This window comes from Balaenoptera musculus, chromosome 17, assembly GCF_009873245.2.
Source record: "Balaenoptera musculus isolate JJ_BM4_2016_0621 chromosome 17, mBalMus1.pri.v3, whole genome shotgun sequence".
NCBI lineage: Eukaryota > Metazoa > Chordata > Mammalia > Artiodactyla > Balaenopteridae > Balaenoptera > Balaenoptera musculus.
Genome location: NC_045801.1, coordinates 3,153,556 through 3,170,375, shown reverse-complemented (window position 1 = coordinate 3,170,375; position 16,820 = coordinate 3,153,556). Strand labels below are relative to the sequence as shown.

General features: G+C 45.0%; 1 protein-coding gene across 4 annotated transcripts in view; it reads right to left on the bottom strand.

The window, feature by feature from the left end:
- Positions 1-3,125: 3,125 nt before the first annotated feature.
- AGO2 (argonaute RISC catalytic component 2) overlaps positions 3,126-16,820 on the bottom strand; it is a 106,462-nt gene continuing 92,767 nt past the window's right edge. The window contains exons 18-20 of one of the 4 annotated variants that reach the window (XM_036830796.1): positions 15,684-15,735; positions 15,425-15,555; positions 3,126-15,119 (exon numbers count right to left, since the gene is read on the bottom strand). In XM_036830796.1, coding sequence (XP_036686691.1) covers positions 15,437-15,555; positions 15,684-15,735 — 171 coding nt within the window. In that variant the 3' untranslated portion in view covers positions 3,126-15,119; positions 15,425-15,436. Of the gene's footprint in view, positions 15,120-15,424; positions 15,625-15,683; positions 15,736-15,785; positions 16,784-16,820 lie in introns of those variants that run through there. The other 3 variants (XM_036830795.1, XM_036830794.1, XM_036830793.1) reach the window with 3 other exon arrangements.

Here is a 16,820-nt window from a genome sequence, read left to right as displayed (position 1 = left end):
GTGTCATGAAATCTTTTGCCTTTTTTTCAACCATTTCAGAATGTAAAAGCCATTATTAGCTTATAGGCCATACAGAAACACAGCAGGCCACATTTGACCCACAGACCATGGTTTGCCCACCCGTCTCTCCAAAGCGTCATATAAATGGACTCACACAGTAGTAGCCTTTGAATCTGACTTTTACATTTAGCACATAGTGCATTTGAGATTCATCCATGTTGTTGCAGGTATCAGCAGTCTGTTCTTTTTTATTGCCGAGTAGCATTCCTCTGTATGGATATACCATTTGTTTATCCATTCCAAAGGTGAATGGATAATTCCCAATTTGGGTTGTTTCCTGTTTTTTCTTTCTTTCTTTTTCTCTCTTTTTTTTTCCTTTTAAAACTCTCAGAAATTTTTCTTGTTTCCTGTTTTGATGATTACAGATAAAGCCCTATAAGCCTTTGGTACAGGTTTTGTGTGACCATACGACTTCATTTCACTTGAGTGGAATTGCATATTTCATTTTACCAGAAACCACCAAACTGTGTTCTAAAGCGTCTGTACTATTTTGCATTCCCACCAGCAGTGAACGAGAGCTTCAGCTGCTCTGCATCCTCTGCAAAACTTGGTATCAGGTTTTTTTGTTTTAATTTTAGCCATTTTAGTGGGTGTTGGTTTTAATTTACATTTTTCTAATGACAAATAATGTTGAACATCTTTTCATTTGCTTGTTTACTGTCTATATATTTTCTTTGAACTGTCCAAATCTTTTGCTCATCTTTTTACGGGGTTATTTTCTTTTTGTTGGGGTTTCAGAGTTTTATATGTTCTGAATACAAGTCCTTTGCTAGATTATGTGATTTGCAAATATTTTCTACCTGCCTGTGGCTTGTCTTTTCATTCTCTTAACAGCATTGTTCAAAGAACAGAAATTTTTTTTTTTGAGAAATTCTTAATTTTGAGGAAGTCCATTTTATCACTTTTTTCCTTTGGGGATCATGCTTTTCTTGTTGTATATAAAAACTTGTCACCAAACCCAGAGTCACAAAGATCTCCTGTGTCAGTATCTTTCAAATGCCGCATTGCCTTCAGTACCTCTGCCTATAGTAACGTGATGCTGTTTAAGAAATGCCCAGGAAAAATGGTTTTTGTGTGTAACCAGCTGAAACATCCTTAACCTATCATAAGCCCTTCAGATCCAATTATGTAGGGAGCTTTCATCCTTCTCAGTTCCTCCTTAAACCACATGCTAGTCTAGTACAGTAGCTTCCTAACTGGTTTCCTCACCATCTTTATAGCCTCTTTCCTCTTCCCATCTTGCATGCTGCTGTCAAATTACCAAAACAATTTTATGAAGATTAATCTTTTTTTCCTGTTAAGCGTTAAAAACAGCTGATATTGGAGTAGCCATTGGGGGCTGAGCCTCTTCTGTGTGCATTGTGCACACTTTCATCTAATCTTCACAACTTGCAAAGTATCCGTATTTTACAGAGAAGAGAATGAAAGCTCAGGTTAAGGAACTAGTCCAGGGCACACCTAGGAAGTGGTGGAACTAGGATTCAAATTCCAGACTACACTCTTCACTGGAGCTTAAAAAAGTGTGGTTTTCTCTGCCCTGTCAATGGGGTCAATTCTTAACTTGGCAGTTGAGGCCCTGGACACTGATCTTGCTCTGTTTTATAGCCTGTTATCCTACACGAACCTTCCATTCCTGCTGAGATGGGCTCCTTGTCCTCTATGGAGCATAAAGATCCCTTGTACATCCTCTGATCAAGGAGCTGTTTTCTTTTGTGAAATCTTTTCCTAATTCACATAACGTCACATCATCGTACTCTGTTTTTACACTTAGGGTTTCACAGTCAGATCATGACTGCTTCTGGCCATCCAGTGAATGATAGTGAGATAACGGGAATGTAACAAAGTAAGGCCATATTTATGAAGTAAGGATACTGTAGGTCTCTCAGCAGTTTGTGTGTATTCTTTCAGTTTCAGCTAGCATGTCCCAGGGCCTGTGGGCACCAAGAGGCTTTGTGGTTTTGGATACCAAGAAGAAGTAAGAAGTACTAGGTCCTGTATACATTAAGGGGAAAAGAAAAAAAGAGAGAACTACATCTTGATTTTATTAGGGGAAAAAAAAAGCCTGGAACAGAATACACCAGAGTGCTAAGAGTAACTACCTCTCAGTGTTGTGATTACAGATAATTTACAGTTTCTATCTTTATGTTTATCTGAATTTTTACATTTTCTATAATGAACACATTATTCTCTATTTATTTTTGGCTGCGTTGGGTCTTTGTTGCTGCGCGCGGGCTTTCTCCAGTTGCAGTGAGCAGGGGCTACTCTTCGTTGTGGTGCGCGTGCTTCTCATTGTGGTGGCTTCTCTTGTAGCAGAGCACGGGCTCTAGGCGCGCAGGCTTCAGTAGTTGTGGCTCACGGGCTCTAGAGCGCAGGCTCAGTAGTTGTGGCGCACGGGCTTGGCTGCTTTGCGGCGTGTGGGATCTTCCCGGACCAGGGCTTGAACCTGTGTTCCCTGCGTTGGCAGGCGGATTCTTAACCACTGCGCCACCAGGGAAGCCCTATTCTTTTCTTAAAAACATTTTCCGTAAAAATCAGAAAATAGCTTTGGCTGTTTCAAAACAAAACAAAAACTTTGGCCTGCTTTAGCAACAGTGTGCATCCTAGGGATTTTCAGCTATATTTTTGGTTTTCTTAACCCAACCCTCCTTTCCTTTCCCAATACCACATATTCTTTCAGTACAGACAGAAGTCAAACACCGCCCAGAGGGAGGTCACCAGGCCCAGAGCCCCAGATATGGTCAGCTTTGATTCCCACACAACATGGAGCTCAGGGCTTTGCACTCGACTGGGGTTTAGCTGAATGGCTTTTTTCTTCTTCTTTTCTCATGGCTGCTAGAGTAGGAACACCCAGCTCATCCTAGGTACCACATTTGTTCTTCAATTCATTCCTGACGCTTTTATCCCCAGACCCCAAATTCTCAGGGGCCCAACATATGGAATAAGGCTCTAGACTTCTATCACCAAAGGTGTGCTTCCACCTCAGAAGCCTGGAATCTTAACCCGTATGGAAGGAAGTCCCCAAATAAATATGTGAGTAAACAGAAGATCTTTGGGCGAGGCAGCTGTAAATACGAGGAATTTTATTTTATTTTTTGCTGACATACTATGAGGCAAAACAAAATTGACACCATACAAAATAACTTTATAAAATATCATTCACATCATATTGTATCAGATTTACAGCATTCTGTGCATGTTAAGGGTTATGTAAGGAGGTGAAAAAAACACTATGCCAAACTTTTTAGTATTAGTTTATATACACACAGTAAGAAACAAAACAAGTAACTGTTAGGTTTTCCATGAATTTATTGCAAAAATAGTGCAAACTACTTAACCTAGTAAGCTGTAAAACAAACTCTAAAGGACCCAGCTAAGCTTAAACACGACAATAGATGCTCAGTGTCTCAGCCTTTAGCTTTCTTCACCAGTTTAATCTTTGTCAATCAAGACCACTCCCCGTCTGTTCAGTTTGGGGTGAGTGCTGGGGAATAGAGAAGTGTGAAGACCGGCTCTTCAGAGCCCAGATGGATCCGGCTGCCTAGTGCCAGCAATACCTTTAGGATCATGCTACTTACTCAATGGCAGTTTTGTGAGGTCTGTGTTGAAAATGTTACGATGCTATGATGTTTAAGTCTGACCTTAGAAATAAGTCGTCCAACCTCTTGATGATATGGAGAAAAGAATTAAGAAAGCAGCATGAACAGAAAGGATTGGGAACATTATTGTCTGCTTATAAACATGGTATCCTTTTTCTCAGGTGTATCTGGGTAAAGTATTAATCTCCTGGTGGGCAACCTTTGAACCAGATATTGCAGTACGTTAAAAAAAAAAAAAAAAAAAAAAAAAAAAAAGACACTGTATCCCTACAAGAGTAACTTTAAAATCTCTTTTAACAGTCTACTGGGGTCCAAAAAGCATATATCTAAACAAAATCATAAGAGCAGAACAAAATGCTACGTATAAAAGCTAAAGAAACAAAATGCAGCATATTCAGGTTCTTTTTCTTGAGGTACCTATATAAATTTAATCACCTGCCCCAAAGTACTCTTGTTAGGTAAAAAACAAAATGCTTACTGGTGAGCCAATTGTAGGGCATTTATTATTACTGAGAAAGTGCAACAACGCTGATCTTTACATGCAGCATACTAAAGGATGATTTACTCTTTACAAAATATAGCTTAAGTATTGACCTGATGGAATTTTAAAAATTAAAATCATTTAACTAGAATCATCCCAATTTTTTTGAGATCCTGAAGCGAAAAGCCTCCCAAATCAACTTTCAAAGTTATGCCACTAAGGAATGTTGGTTCTCTTGTAAAGTTCAGAGATCTCTTTAAAATAGTAAAACTATATACTACAGGAAAGATCCCTAATTTTTATTTCTTATTGGTATAAAATCAAATTCTTAAGACTCCAAAATATTGTGTTACCTCCAAAGAATTAAGTTAAAAAAGATTGCCATAGTAGGAAAAGTCTAGACTTGTAAACTGCCAAATATAAAAGCATGGAAAGTCATCGATCTATCCGATTTTCTCACCTGCCAGAAAGCTTTCCTAACTTACAGAAACCCTGGGGCTGCTGCTGCAGGCAGCACCCCTCCCCTCCCCCCCCCCACGGCCAGCGGCCCTCCCTTCCTCTGTCGATGGTCACCAACACCCACACCAGGAGGGTGGGAGAGATGAAATCAACAATAGTCCATTCGCTGCTTAGGAAATAAACTTATAAAATACGCCAGAGGAAGGCCGGGAGGGCACGTGTGGTGAAAAAGCAATGACAAGAGTGTTTGTGAGTTGTTTTTGGTCGCCCCTTCATTGGCACAGAAAATGAAGTGATAGCTACAAATATATGCGTAGAAGAGTTTGGAATTTGCTTGTAAAATGTCAAATTTGCTCTTGGACATAATTCTATGTTTCTTTTCACAAGAGGGCAGTTGGGATTCCAGTATACGTTAGTGTTTAGTTGGCTGGGGTGATCTATCAAATTCCATGGCCAATTGGGCTTTTTCTCCCCATGTACAATATAAAATATTTAATTTCATACTGATTTTTTCAATGCATTAGGATTCAACACAAAAGGCACAAAATAAATAGATATTATTAAATAAACGGAAATTATGACTTCAAGCTTTGTGTGGAGTTATATTTCACTGTTTTGTTACTTTTTCCAATTTAATTTGACAGACTTAGTAAATAGCACCCAACTGTTTAACTGAGGTAGATCCACATTGTAAAGAAAGCTGGGTCCCCTCCATTTTATGTCTAAATTTAAGATGCTTTTACAAAAACAAAAATCCATTTAATCATATGCAGAAGCAATGACAGGTGGCACTACCTGAAGAAAGCTTAGAACATGAGCAGGTTTGCAAAGATTTATGCCTAAATCATACTCTCCATCAACCATAAATACATCTCAGACTGGAGGGAAAAAAAAAAAAATCAAACATTTAAAAATAACCCTGAAAAAGTCTCAAGACTTTTAGAACAGGTCTTTTTGACTGACTGCCACAGAAATGCACAATGGTCCATTTTCGTCAAGCAATGGCAACAGCCAAGCCAGACCAGAAAGAGAGAGAGGGAGAGAGAGAGAGACAGATCTGTATGTATCACTGAAAGTTTCCCTTTATAAGTCCGGAGAAAAGACTTGTTGAATTATGATATAGCATCTTGATCTGAACAGTTTAAACTCATTCTGCCTAATATTTTTGCATACTGTGAAACTTACAAATTTAACATCTGATTAAGGCTTAATTTAAAGTGGCATTACCACCTACCATCATGCAAGCATTGGACATCCTCAAAACACACAGAATGGTATCAAACTAAAGACAAGGACAGGAAGCCTCAGATTTGTATTTAGCAGGTACTATAATTTTATATTTAATTTTACAATTCATGTAAGCAAATGAAAAGTTATACAGAGAGGCCAATGTATATAAATACTAGTTTATACAGGAACTGTCAATGTACACAACAGCACTGCACGGTTTCTATATTGCAAGCACAAGACATCGTCACGTAGACCCACCGCACAGGTAAACGAGTCCGCAGACAGTACGCGCAGTACCACCTGAAATGAGGCCCTTTAGCTGCTCAGCTTCTTAGAAAACAGTAAACTTTAAATGGTCATAATACATTTTGATTCAAAATGTCTTCTAAAATTTTTTTTGTGGGAGAAAATTAAGAAGGGTCAAGATCTACCTATGGAACTTCTGAATTCATTTTTGTTTTTTTCAATTATTTTATAAAAATAAAATAAAACTAGAAAAGTCGATAAAACTCAGGGTTAAAACCCCTCAATACATATTAGGTAAGTAATCTGAAGTGTACCAGAGGTAAGAAAAAATCTGGATTTAGACACTACATTCTTGTATTTAATGAATAATTAGCCACTTTGCTGCACAGAAACTTACAATTATTCCCTTAAAACTTTTTAAAAAGTAAAAACTCACTTGCCGCTACAGTTACAAAACATGATTTTATACCTTCAACAACTACATGTAAAATCCACTATCAAACTCAGGAGGCGAATTTCAGTTCAGTGCTAAACCGCAGACTTCCAGGATTTTAGTCACGTGTCTATTTGGCTTTGAAGAGGAGCCCACATCATCGCTGTGTTACGGCCCCGCAAAGCCGCCCGCAGTCCCCCCGGTGCCTGGTAGGGGGAGACGGAAGGGCCAAGAGCTGCCACCTCGAAGGCTTTTCTAGACAGTTTAAAATAAGTAACACTGGGTTATTTCCCCCGCTTAAAACCATCCACTGACAGAGGAGGGTGGCTTTTAACTAGACCGTCAGCCGAGAAAACTGCTCAACTCAATACCTGGCTTGGAAAAGTCAGAGCTAAAACCTGCATCTTTGAGACGTCGAAACCCAAGTCCTACGTGCACAGCTCCAGGTGACACCACTCCCGAGGAAGCAGTTTCCCAGCACGTCAAAAAACAACAACAACGCGGGGCACTCCAACAACTGAAATAGCACCTGACATCTGAGGACTTCCCACGCATTTTACAAAGACACGACTCCAATTCCAATTCCTTTTTGAAAACAATCTAGTTCCATTACACTCAACATTCTCATTGAGTGACCTTGAGAACAAAACCCCCAGGTCTGCCGGTGGTCACCGTCAGCACCTGACTAAGAGAGGGGTCCTGTGGACGGACGTGCTCAGGGCCTGGGAGGAGCCACGCGGCCAGAACCCAGCGATTTCCCACAGGAGACAGTGCTCAGGAGCCGAGGAGCGGAGGCGGCTTCAAAGGCAGAGGGCCAGCGACTGACCGTGCGTCGGGCCAGGCTTCCTTCCCAACAACGCAGCCCCAACGTGATTTCAAAAGGACACTGAGGACCGGACTTGAAAGGCACGGAGGCTGAGACGGGGTCTCCAGAACACGCTCAGTCTGGCACCCCTGGCCTCTGGAGACCAGGGGAGGCCTGGGCACCGCCTGCCTCCTGGGTCAGAGGGGCTGCCCTCTCCCACCCCCCAGCATCGTTCCCAGCATCTCCAGAGTCCAGAGTCCAGAGGAGCCCTGGGCCCCCCAGTTCCGTCCAGCGGGGCCGGGCAGCCCATCCGCATCGCACCCCCCAGCCTGGTCGGTGGTGGTGGGCGGTGAGGGGGCACATTCCTAGCATCAACTCATGGTTCTGAGGACCTTGAAGATTCCAGAAGTACCGAATGAGGTTGGCCTGAACATCAAGCTCCTGGAGACACTTGGGGGTGGGGGTGGGGAGTCAATATTTGGTGTTGTAGCTTTAACTCTGAACTACTTGAGGCCAAGGAAGTTGTAACTAGGAGATAATTCAGCCTCCTCCAACCGCCTAAAGAAGGGGGGTGAGGTGAGGATCCAAGCCTACAGTCACACCACCAAGGGCGTTTAAAGATCTGACACACCTGAATTTTTCACATTAACCAATAAGACAGAAAAGTGTTAACAAAAGCACCAGTAATCTTCAGTTCCCTCATCTTTAATGATCTTTCATGAACGCAAAGATGCCGGGGGAGGCCCACGTCAGGACGCTGGGGACATGAGTGCAGAAAGCAGGTGGGAGATCCGAGTCAACGGCTGACATCACTAAAGCGAGGAGCCGGCCGCTGCGCAGCGGCCCCTGAAAAACCCTGTATGGGTTTCTGGCTGAAAACGAGGCCACTTCAGAGCCCAGCAGCCCCAGAAGCAGGTCAGCAGACGTGGCGGACACTCCCCAATGTCCACGCTTCTTAGGGTGGTCTGTGTCTATAGGACAGCGCGACTGCAGAATTACACATTCTTAGACTGCAAAGGACACTTGGCGCTTTCGGAATTAAAGCGCAGCATGCAGCGTTGAAGGCAAGGACTTCCTCGTAATGGTGCACCTGGAACCTCTCTGGGCCAAAGTCAAGGTCTGATGAGCGTCCAGAAGAGAGCGGAGCCGCCTCCTCACACCCAGACGCCTGCAACCGCAACAGCGCCCAACTGTCCCTCCAGAACTTAGGAGCAAACCAGTGCAAGTGATCTGGAGCAAATGCTCACCTTCTGAAGACGGGAGAACACGAGGAACCTAAAGAAAAGACGCGAAGGAGCAGGGGGGCGACACTGATCAACCCACAGCAGTGTGTGGGCAGACGAGATTTCTGACAGCAAAGTGGTTCATGACACGTGATGCCGAGCTCTCCCAGGCCAGCCTCCCCGCAGGCTGGCATCCTGGTCCAGGGCGCCAGCAGCAGGAACCCCTAATTCAAGATGCTGCCGCCCTGGACCCTGTGCTCCTTTCAAACAAAGGGCCTTGGATTTGAACAGAACATTTTGCTTTCAAACCTTAGCTCACTTTAAAGTATAGAGTGATAGTAACTCAAGGTTCCCAAGTCAAAGGTCAATGACATCTGCACTGCATTTTGAAACCACGCAGCTACTGAAGTACTATTTGCATGAGAGTCGGTGTTTAAGCACCTTTGTGATCTTACAGAGTGTACAAAAAGGGAGAAGAGAGTAGAAGGAGACACTTTCAACCCATTCATAAGTAAAGCAGGAAAAAAAAGTGCTTTCTTATGTCAAATAGGAAAGTGAAAAGCCAGGACAGTGGGTCGCTTCCAGGTCCCGCCACACACGGCCCTGCACCCGAGGACGGTGCAGAAAGGCCCTTGCGTTTCCTTCCTGCTGGCCACTGAGAGTCCTAACATCTCGGAGCTGGGCAGCCCTGAGGAGCCCCTGGTCCACCCTGGACACCCAGAGAGGGAGGAGGGGACTGCCCGTGGGGCACAGTATGGCACACAGATTTTCAAGCCAGAACTGAACAGAGAGATGTTCACAATTCAGTTGATTCAGGCAACATTTTGGCTATTTTCAGTGTGGATAGCTACACTTAAAAGCAAACATGAATCTATTAAGAATTCAGAGGTAGCCTTTATCTGCGTTTATTTATTTATTTTTAAACTAAAAGGTATTAGAAACCACCTTCTGTAGTGATATGGCTAAGCCAATACATTCACTTTAGACAATAAAATGGCAAAACATCCAAAAAAGCACTAAGTGAGGGCACCGAGATGGCATCAACATGACATTAACACACACTCAGATGACTGGTTTGGGTTTAAAAGCTCCTTTGTGTGTCTGATACTGTGTAGCCTGATCACAAACAGAATTACACACTGTGGGCTGGAGCACGTACTTCTCATCTGGCCAAATCACGAGGCCTAAAGGAACAGCACTGCGTCTCAGGTCTGCCCGGCATCTATGGGTTAAGCCACAAATGACAGTTTTGACATAACAGCGACCTCATGGCTTTAAAATGACGGGTGACCAAAGAGAAGCAAGGGAGGCCCTGACTCTCTAGTAACATTGGCCGTTCAGATGCTTCCTATCCAAGCTGTCAAATGCTGGAGGGAGCTAGCAGCAAATGCTTTAGGGCGTCATGGCAAATAACGAGGAATTAAACAGACCAGAAGTATTCAAAGGATTTACAATTAATCCTCTTAGAATTAAACCTCAGACCGCAAGGAGAGAGCACACTCTTCTTCCAATACACTGCAAACTTCCTTCCAGAAAAAGACAGCAACGAGGCTAATGTGTCCTTCATGAATGGTCAACACACACACACACACACACACGGCTGTAGAGGGCGAAGGGCAGCGACCAGCCCACACGGCGCTCACACATAAACTGAGAAACGTGGCAGGATCACTAAAGCAAAGCAACGCACTGTATTACATCATTCCTGCTATCCTAAACCTATTTACAGTCATTTCAAACAAGTACAGCAGATGCAAAGTTGGACATTAATAAAAAGGAAGCTGTCAAAAAATCAGTGCAATTATTTCGAGTTGAAAATTTTCCTTACAAAAAAAGTCAGCGTGTGTGTGTAACACGGACAGCCCTATTACGAAGTCACACGTGCACTGTGTCTACACTGAGAAACGTCACAGCAGCCGACACTGCTGGCACGGCAGCCAGAGAGAATATTCTTGGTTACTTTGGGGGGAGGGCTTAAAATACAAAGTATTTGCATTCTGAAAGTGAGGCGTATGAACACTGAGGAAGTTTCTATTCATTGTACATTCCTTTTCTCATGAGCGTGAGAGATGAGTCAAAGAGAGGTCACGGGGAAATTTCTATGGCTTGTCTGGGCCGCTGGGATTGTCCACTGTCTGGATTATGTCAACTTCTAAAGCGCCTCCTAATGGAACTGCCTTAGGTGTAGGAAAATGCCCATGAAAAATCCTCTGAACTGCCCAACAGATCAAAGTCCCACTCAAGGACTCCATCCAGATCCTGACGGGTGGCTCCATGAAACAGCCTAGTGCTTCCATGATGCCAAGCAACCAAAAGAAGCCGTCCCAGCCTCCAGAGGCCTCCTCGAGACAGTCTGGTGTCCCAACTGCACGACGCGTGGCTGGTCTACCCTTAACATATTGTATCAAATATATAATCTGACTGAAAAACTGCCTTGTAAAAATAAAATTTAAGTCACCCTGCAGATCAATGTTAAATTACATTGCTGCATATATAAGAAAAACAATTCATCCAGAAAAATTACATTTGTGGCTTTCAAAAAATAAATCATCCAGCAAACTTGAAGGTAAACATTCGGTAATTTATAAAAGTTGGGGAAAATAATTTCTATCATATTCATCAGGTACCACATGCACTGGAATATCCATATCAGCCAAATCAAACCAGAGCAGAAAGGAAAAAATAAATAGCAACATTTGCATTTAACAACAATAAAAATAACATACAATATAACATCGATACCCACCCGCCCACAACCCTGCTGTAGGAATTGAACTTAAACTGTCTCTTCTAATGAGCACACGCTGGGGTAAACATCACAACAGCACTGCTTACGGCCAAACTCACACAGCGCGGAAATCACTCCACTTCCAACAAGTCCCTCCTGGGGAAGCCAGCGCAGTGGCCAGGGATCGCTCGTGGTTCTAGAGTGCAAACATTCATGCACGGGAGTGTGAGAACACTACCAAAAAGCAACACAATCTTGAAAAGAAAAAGCAGACCCTAAAATGTAGTTATCAAGTGTATATGTGAAGTCTTCTCAAAACAGAAAACCAAAACCAAAATAAAACAATCCCTTTCTAAAAGTATAGGTATGCCCAGTTTTACAACATTTATCTGAACTAGGAACATCTGAGCTTATTATAATAAGTACACGAACAGCAGGATGGAATCTCAGCAGGGCCAAAGGGCTCTCCTACAAAACGGCGACTTGAAGCAGCTCCCCCGGCTTTCTTTCATCACTTAGCTATTAGGGTGAGAGCTTGTCGAACGTAATAGGAAGTGGTGAAGGGATGGGAATATGTTAACTTTTCTTACTGTGAATATTTTAAAATATACTAGGAAGAGTACCAGGATAAGGATCTAATTGGGAGACCTCTTCTGAAGAGATGAGATAAATCCCAGTTTTTCTTTGAAATGAATCCAGATTTCTACTTCATAATTTTCACATTCAGTTTGCTTAAAGCAAGGCACACCTTACTTAGTGGGGTTGGGCAAAGCCGGCGGCGAGTGGACACCTCTGCAATTTGCACAGCCCCGCACAGGCCTCAGGAAACCTGTCAAATGCAGGCAGAGGCCGGAGGTGCCCGGACCCCCTCTCGGGTGGCCACGAGGTTGCCCTGGGCGGGAGTGACCCACACAGAACGGGCAGGGCCCCTCTTGGCTTCCACGTGAACAGGGCTTGGACTTATTCTACTGCACCTTGAGGTTTTACGCTGTCTCAAAATTTATCCTAATAATGGGGGGGATTGGTAGAAATTTGGGAAAACGGTTCTTTACCTGAGAAATTGTAACTACAGCCATTTGAATTCTGAACCATCAGACATGTACAAAGGTATGCAGCTAACCCAGCTGGAGACGTTTGGTTTATGAATGCTTTTGAGTAGTAAAAGTTTTATAAAACAAGCACAGGGCTGTAACAAGTACCTTTCTCAAAGTACTTTGGCCCTCTAGAAAGAAAACTTTTCCTTCAAAACGATTTTTTAAAAATTTAGGTCTCATTTTCTGCCAGCCTGTGATCCTGCCCAGTGTATTCGCTTAGAACACGTTTCCCTGCATTGCTGGGGAGCCCCTCCCTGCCGGGCCCTGAGTGCTTGAGGGAGCGTGCTCTCCAGAAGGCTCTAGATCAGAGGTTCTCAGACCCCAGGCAGCCCTGGGCCCCCAGCTGATGGTGTAAAACGCAGATGCCCAGCCGCCACCCCGGAGGCCGCAGCGAGCACAGGAGTCACAGCGTTTTTACGGCCAATGCCCCAACCACCGCCCCGACCACCGAGATACCGTTGCAAGTGGTAGAAACATACCTTCGAGACACACGGTTCTAGATGATTCTAAAAATGACTGAAAACTAACCTAAGTTCAGATTTTAAAAGTGTATTAGTGAAAAGATTCCCTCCTTAGCTTGAATGCTCCCAGTAACTTGAGCCAAGAGTGTACTGGTATCCTTCTGAATAGGAGAAAGTGCCACTTGCTAATAAAATGACAGGGAATTGCAACATTTCTTAGAGCAGAGGCTTCTGTCATTTAAAAAGACAAAAAAAAAAAAAAGATACAGCAAGGAGAGACTAATGCCATTAATAAGACACCCACATGCACACACGCGCGCGCGCACACACGCACACACACACACACCACTCTTGAGTATATATTGTCACAAATAATAGTCACCCCTTTGTCGCTGCCGCCAAAATCCAGGCCGAGTGTCCATGACAGCGCTTGCCCGCCCCCGCGGAGCCCTCACACAAGACCGAGGCGGGCGCTTACCCCGGCACGAGGCACCCTGGTCGGGACCCTCACCCCACCACAGCGCCAGAGGTAAATGTCAGGCCGGGATGGGAGGGCCATCAGCAGGGCCAGAGGAAACCTACAGAGCACGAAGCAGCACTAGGGAAAGGTTCATCTCCTTCCTAGAATCTCTGTACTGAATGTGGATTTGATTCTTAGAAAACCGCCTACAAGGACAAAAAGCCCATTTAGCACAAACGGAGCTCTCTGCTGTTACCCCTGTCGAGCTGTCCACGGCATCATTCTTAGTGCAATGGATTCTAGACTGGCAAACCCACGTCCGGGGCCCAGAACGCAAATCCTAGCAGAAGGGTCTGCCTCTCCTGCTGGCTTCGCCATCAGCCATCCTCCCGAGGGCTGGGCTCCTTCGCGGAACGCTGGCCTCGCATCCCGCAGAGCGCCACCACCGACAGCCTTCTCTGTGTTTCAGTGCATAGATCCTATGACGCTTGTCTAACAAACCACACGCAGAGAGAAGTGCACGCTGATACGCAGACTCGTTCCCAGGAGTGGAAGGATACATACATTCCATTTGTGCTTAATTGGCTGAGCGACACACGGGGATGAGGCGGGGAGGGGGAGTGACCGCTGGGAGCACACTCGGTCCTCCTGAGGGTCCAGGCTGCGCGGTCTACACGAGGGGGTGGGCCGCGGGCACACTGAGTCAATTGCATACTCCTGTACTTAAGCACTGAGAAACCACAAGGGTGGTCCAGGCTCCAGGCTCCAAAACACTCTTGATATGCTAAACAGATCACAAGAAGCACCCCGTAGTCAGTAAAATGAAAAACAGCATCTATCTATCACATTAATACTGCAAACCAGATATATATATTTTTCTCTTACATTAAAGACATAACAGTGAAAAAGGATTGTACTGTATTTATCACCACAGACCCGTATTCTTTAGAAACTTTGGAAAATAAATGTCACAGTCCTATAGGACAAATCTTATGATTAGACTGTCGGCATATTGTCTTTTTTCTTTTTTTAAATAAATTTTTATTAAAATGGCACTTGTCTGCCAATCCCTCTGGACCTATAAATGTTGTAAACACACACGGCCCACCTTCTGCCACCCCTCCTTCCTTCGGGCTGAGTGAAAGGCAGGCAGTGGCAGAACGAGAGACACCAGGGCGCCTCGCCTGGCCCCTGCCCTCGGATCCCGGACAGCTGGTGGGAGCCAGGTCAGGAGCACACAGGTGTCACTCTGAAATAAACTTTAGTGACAGCATCAGAATGTTCAAGGCTTTAAAACCACAATGTGTTTTATGTTGCTTTCACTCTCACAGAACGTTCACAGCTAGTTTGAGCCCATCAATTTCATATAGAATCATATGTTAAAAACAAGTAAATTGAACGACCAAATAAATTAAAAATGTTTTAAAGCCCTGAGTTCATAGACTGGTTTTAGGAGATTTTTAGGAAACACGGGACTCTATTTTAATAAGCAGCTTATAAGATTTTGGCAAACCATATTTCCTACGACAATGGGGTCTCATACAGGTCTGCAGTTCAAAATCCAAGTTTGAAATCTGGGACGGAAGGCATTCTGGAAAATGGAGAATCTACTAAAATCAATGGCGTCTCATGTTCGATGCTGGCTGTCACGGAAGGGCTGGGCATTTGTTGGTCTGAGTGTAGCTGGTCTCATGTGAATCCAACTCGGTACACAATCGTAAACACTAAAACATGTCAAGCAAAGTACATGGTGCGCAGCGTGTCCTGATGGACCTGGACTGCCTTTGCCAACGCCTGGTGGTCTCGTCCGTTACTCTGCCCGGAGGTATGGCTTCCTTCAGCACTGTGGGGATGGGGGACAGAGAGAGAGAGAGAGAGACAGAGAGAGACAGAGAGAGGAGAGAGAGAGAGAGAGCGCAGCCTTTAACGCACCATGAGGCAGCACACTGATAGCTAAGTTAGGACCACGCACCAGCCATCTGGGGAGGCAGCCACACAGCTAACAAATGGCGGCGAAGATGCTAGCTTTTGGGTGTCTGTGTCAGGGTCGGCTCCAGCCACTGGGACCCCACTGCTTCCCATTCCAGAAAAGCAGCTGCCAAAGCCTGTTGCAGAAACGACCCCAGCCAGGAAAGGCATGCCACTCACCTATCATGTTCTTTATCCACCAGGTGGTACCTGGCCCGGAAGGCCACCAGGTGAGCATAGTATGCTGGCGCTGGGATGGACACGGAGCGCGTGCAGCGCACGTAGGTGTGACACAGCTGGTAGGTGAGAATCTGCAGCTCATCGGAAGAGAAACGATTGTCATCCCAAAGCACGTGATAGTGGGAAGGCCTGCTTGTTCCCTAAAAGCAGATCAGAGGGTCAGAGAGGTAAACATGCAAGAGAGAAGTCCAGAACTCACCTGCAAAAGGGTGCTGCCGAGAGAAGCTGTGCTTCCACCCCACAGGAGAATCCTTCACAGAGGATACAGTGGGAGGACGTTCAGTGACAAGAAGGTATTTATATTATCCTATTATGTATCATTATAAACAGGCATCAGAGCCACATATTCTATGACCCCCTACTGGTAAAATAACAGACTATACACACATTTATTTGTGTAGAGAAAACTCACAGGAAAGATATAATACAGAAATGGTTGTTTGGAGGATAATGTCATTTGTATATACTAGGTTTTCTACAATGCTTTATTTATAAAGGCAAGAAGAAATCTCTAATAAGTTACACATTAACGCCTTTAAAATGGGAGTTTGAACATATATTTATTTTGTGCAGTGTATGCAGTTTGGAATCTTTCAAAACTGAAGGAGGTGGGGTTGGTCGCCTGGCCCATGCCCCAGGCGGAGTGCCCGCTGGGGCTCGGGTGCTGGCACGGCCGCTGCACAGCTCGCCGGGGCACCCATGACCGGTCAGCTAGGAGCGCGCTTGAGGGAAGGGCCTTTCTCTGGCTTCTCCCCACCCGCCTTCCCTGCCACTCAACCCAAGCCAGCCAGCAGGCCCTTCCTGACTCTCTGTCTGTGTTCAGGCTCCCGGGGACTGGTGGGCGGCAGACGCTCTTATCCTCTGATGAAGCACACATTCTGCGCCCCCTTTCAGCATTTAATCGGTGGCTGTCATGGGGGCCTGCGGGCAGTGGGGTATTTTGTATCAGAGGGTGTGCCGAGGACATGGCAACCACAGCAGAGCAGGACCCCTTGAGGCCCATTTTGTCACAGCACTTAAATGTCTCCAGTGTGAGATTTCCCCCATTAGAAAGTGCCCGTGCAGAAAATGGAGGGAGACAGGTTTATCCCTTAAACAAACCAGAGGCCCCGGGGGGCGAGGGGTCCACCCACCAGGAGGGAAGCCAGGAAAGACAGACTGTGATGGAAGCCGGGGTGGCCTGTACAGAAAAAGCGCCCGCCCGACACGGAAGCCATCACGGGGACAGACGTGCCCGGGAAACACTGCGGAAGCCTCCGTCCTCTCTGAGCCACGTTCCTCTTCTTCCTTTTTAACAACCTTTAAAAATGTAAATACCACTCAGCCCTAAGGCTGC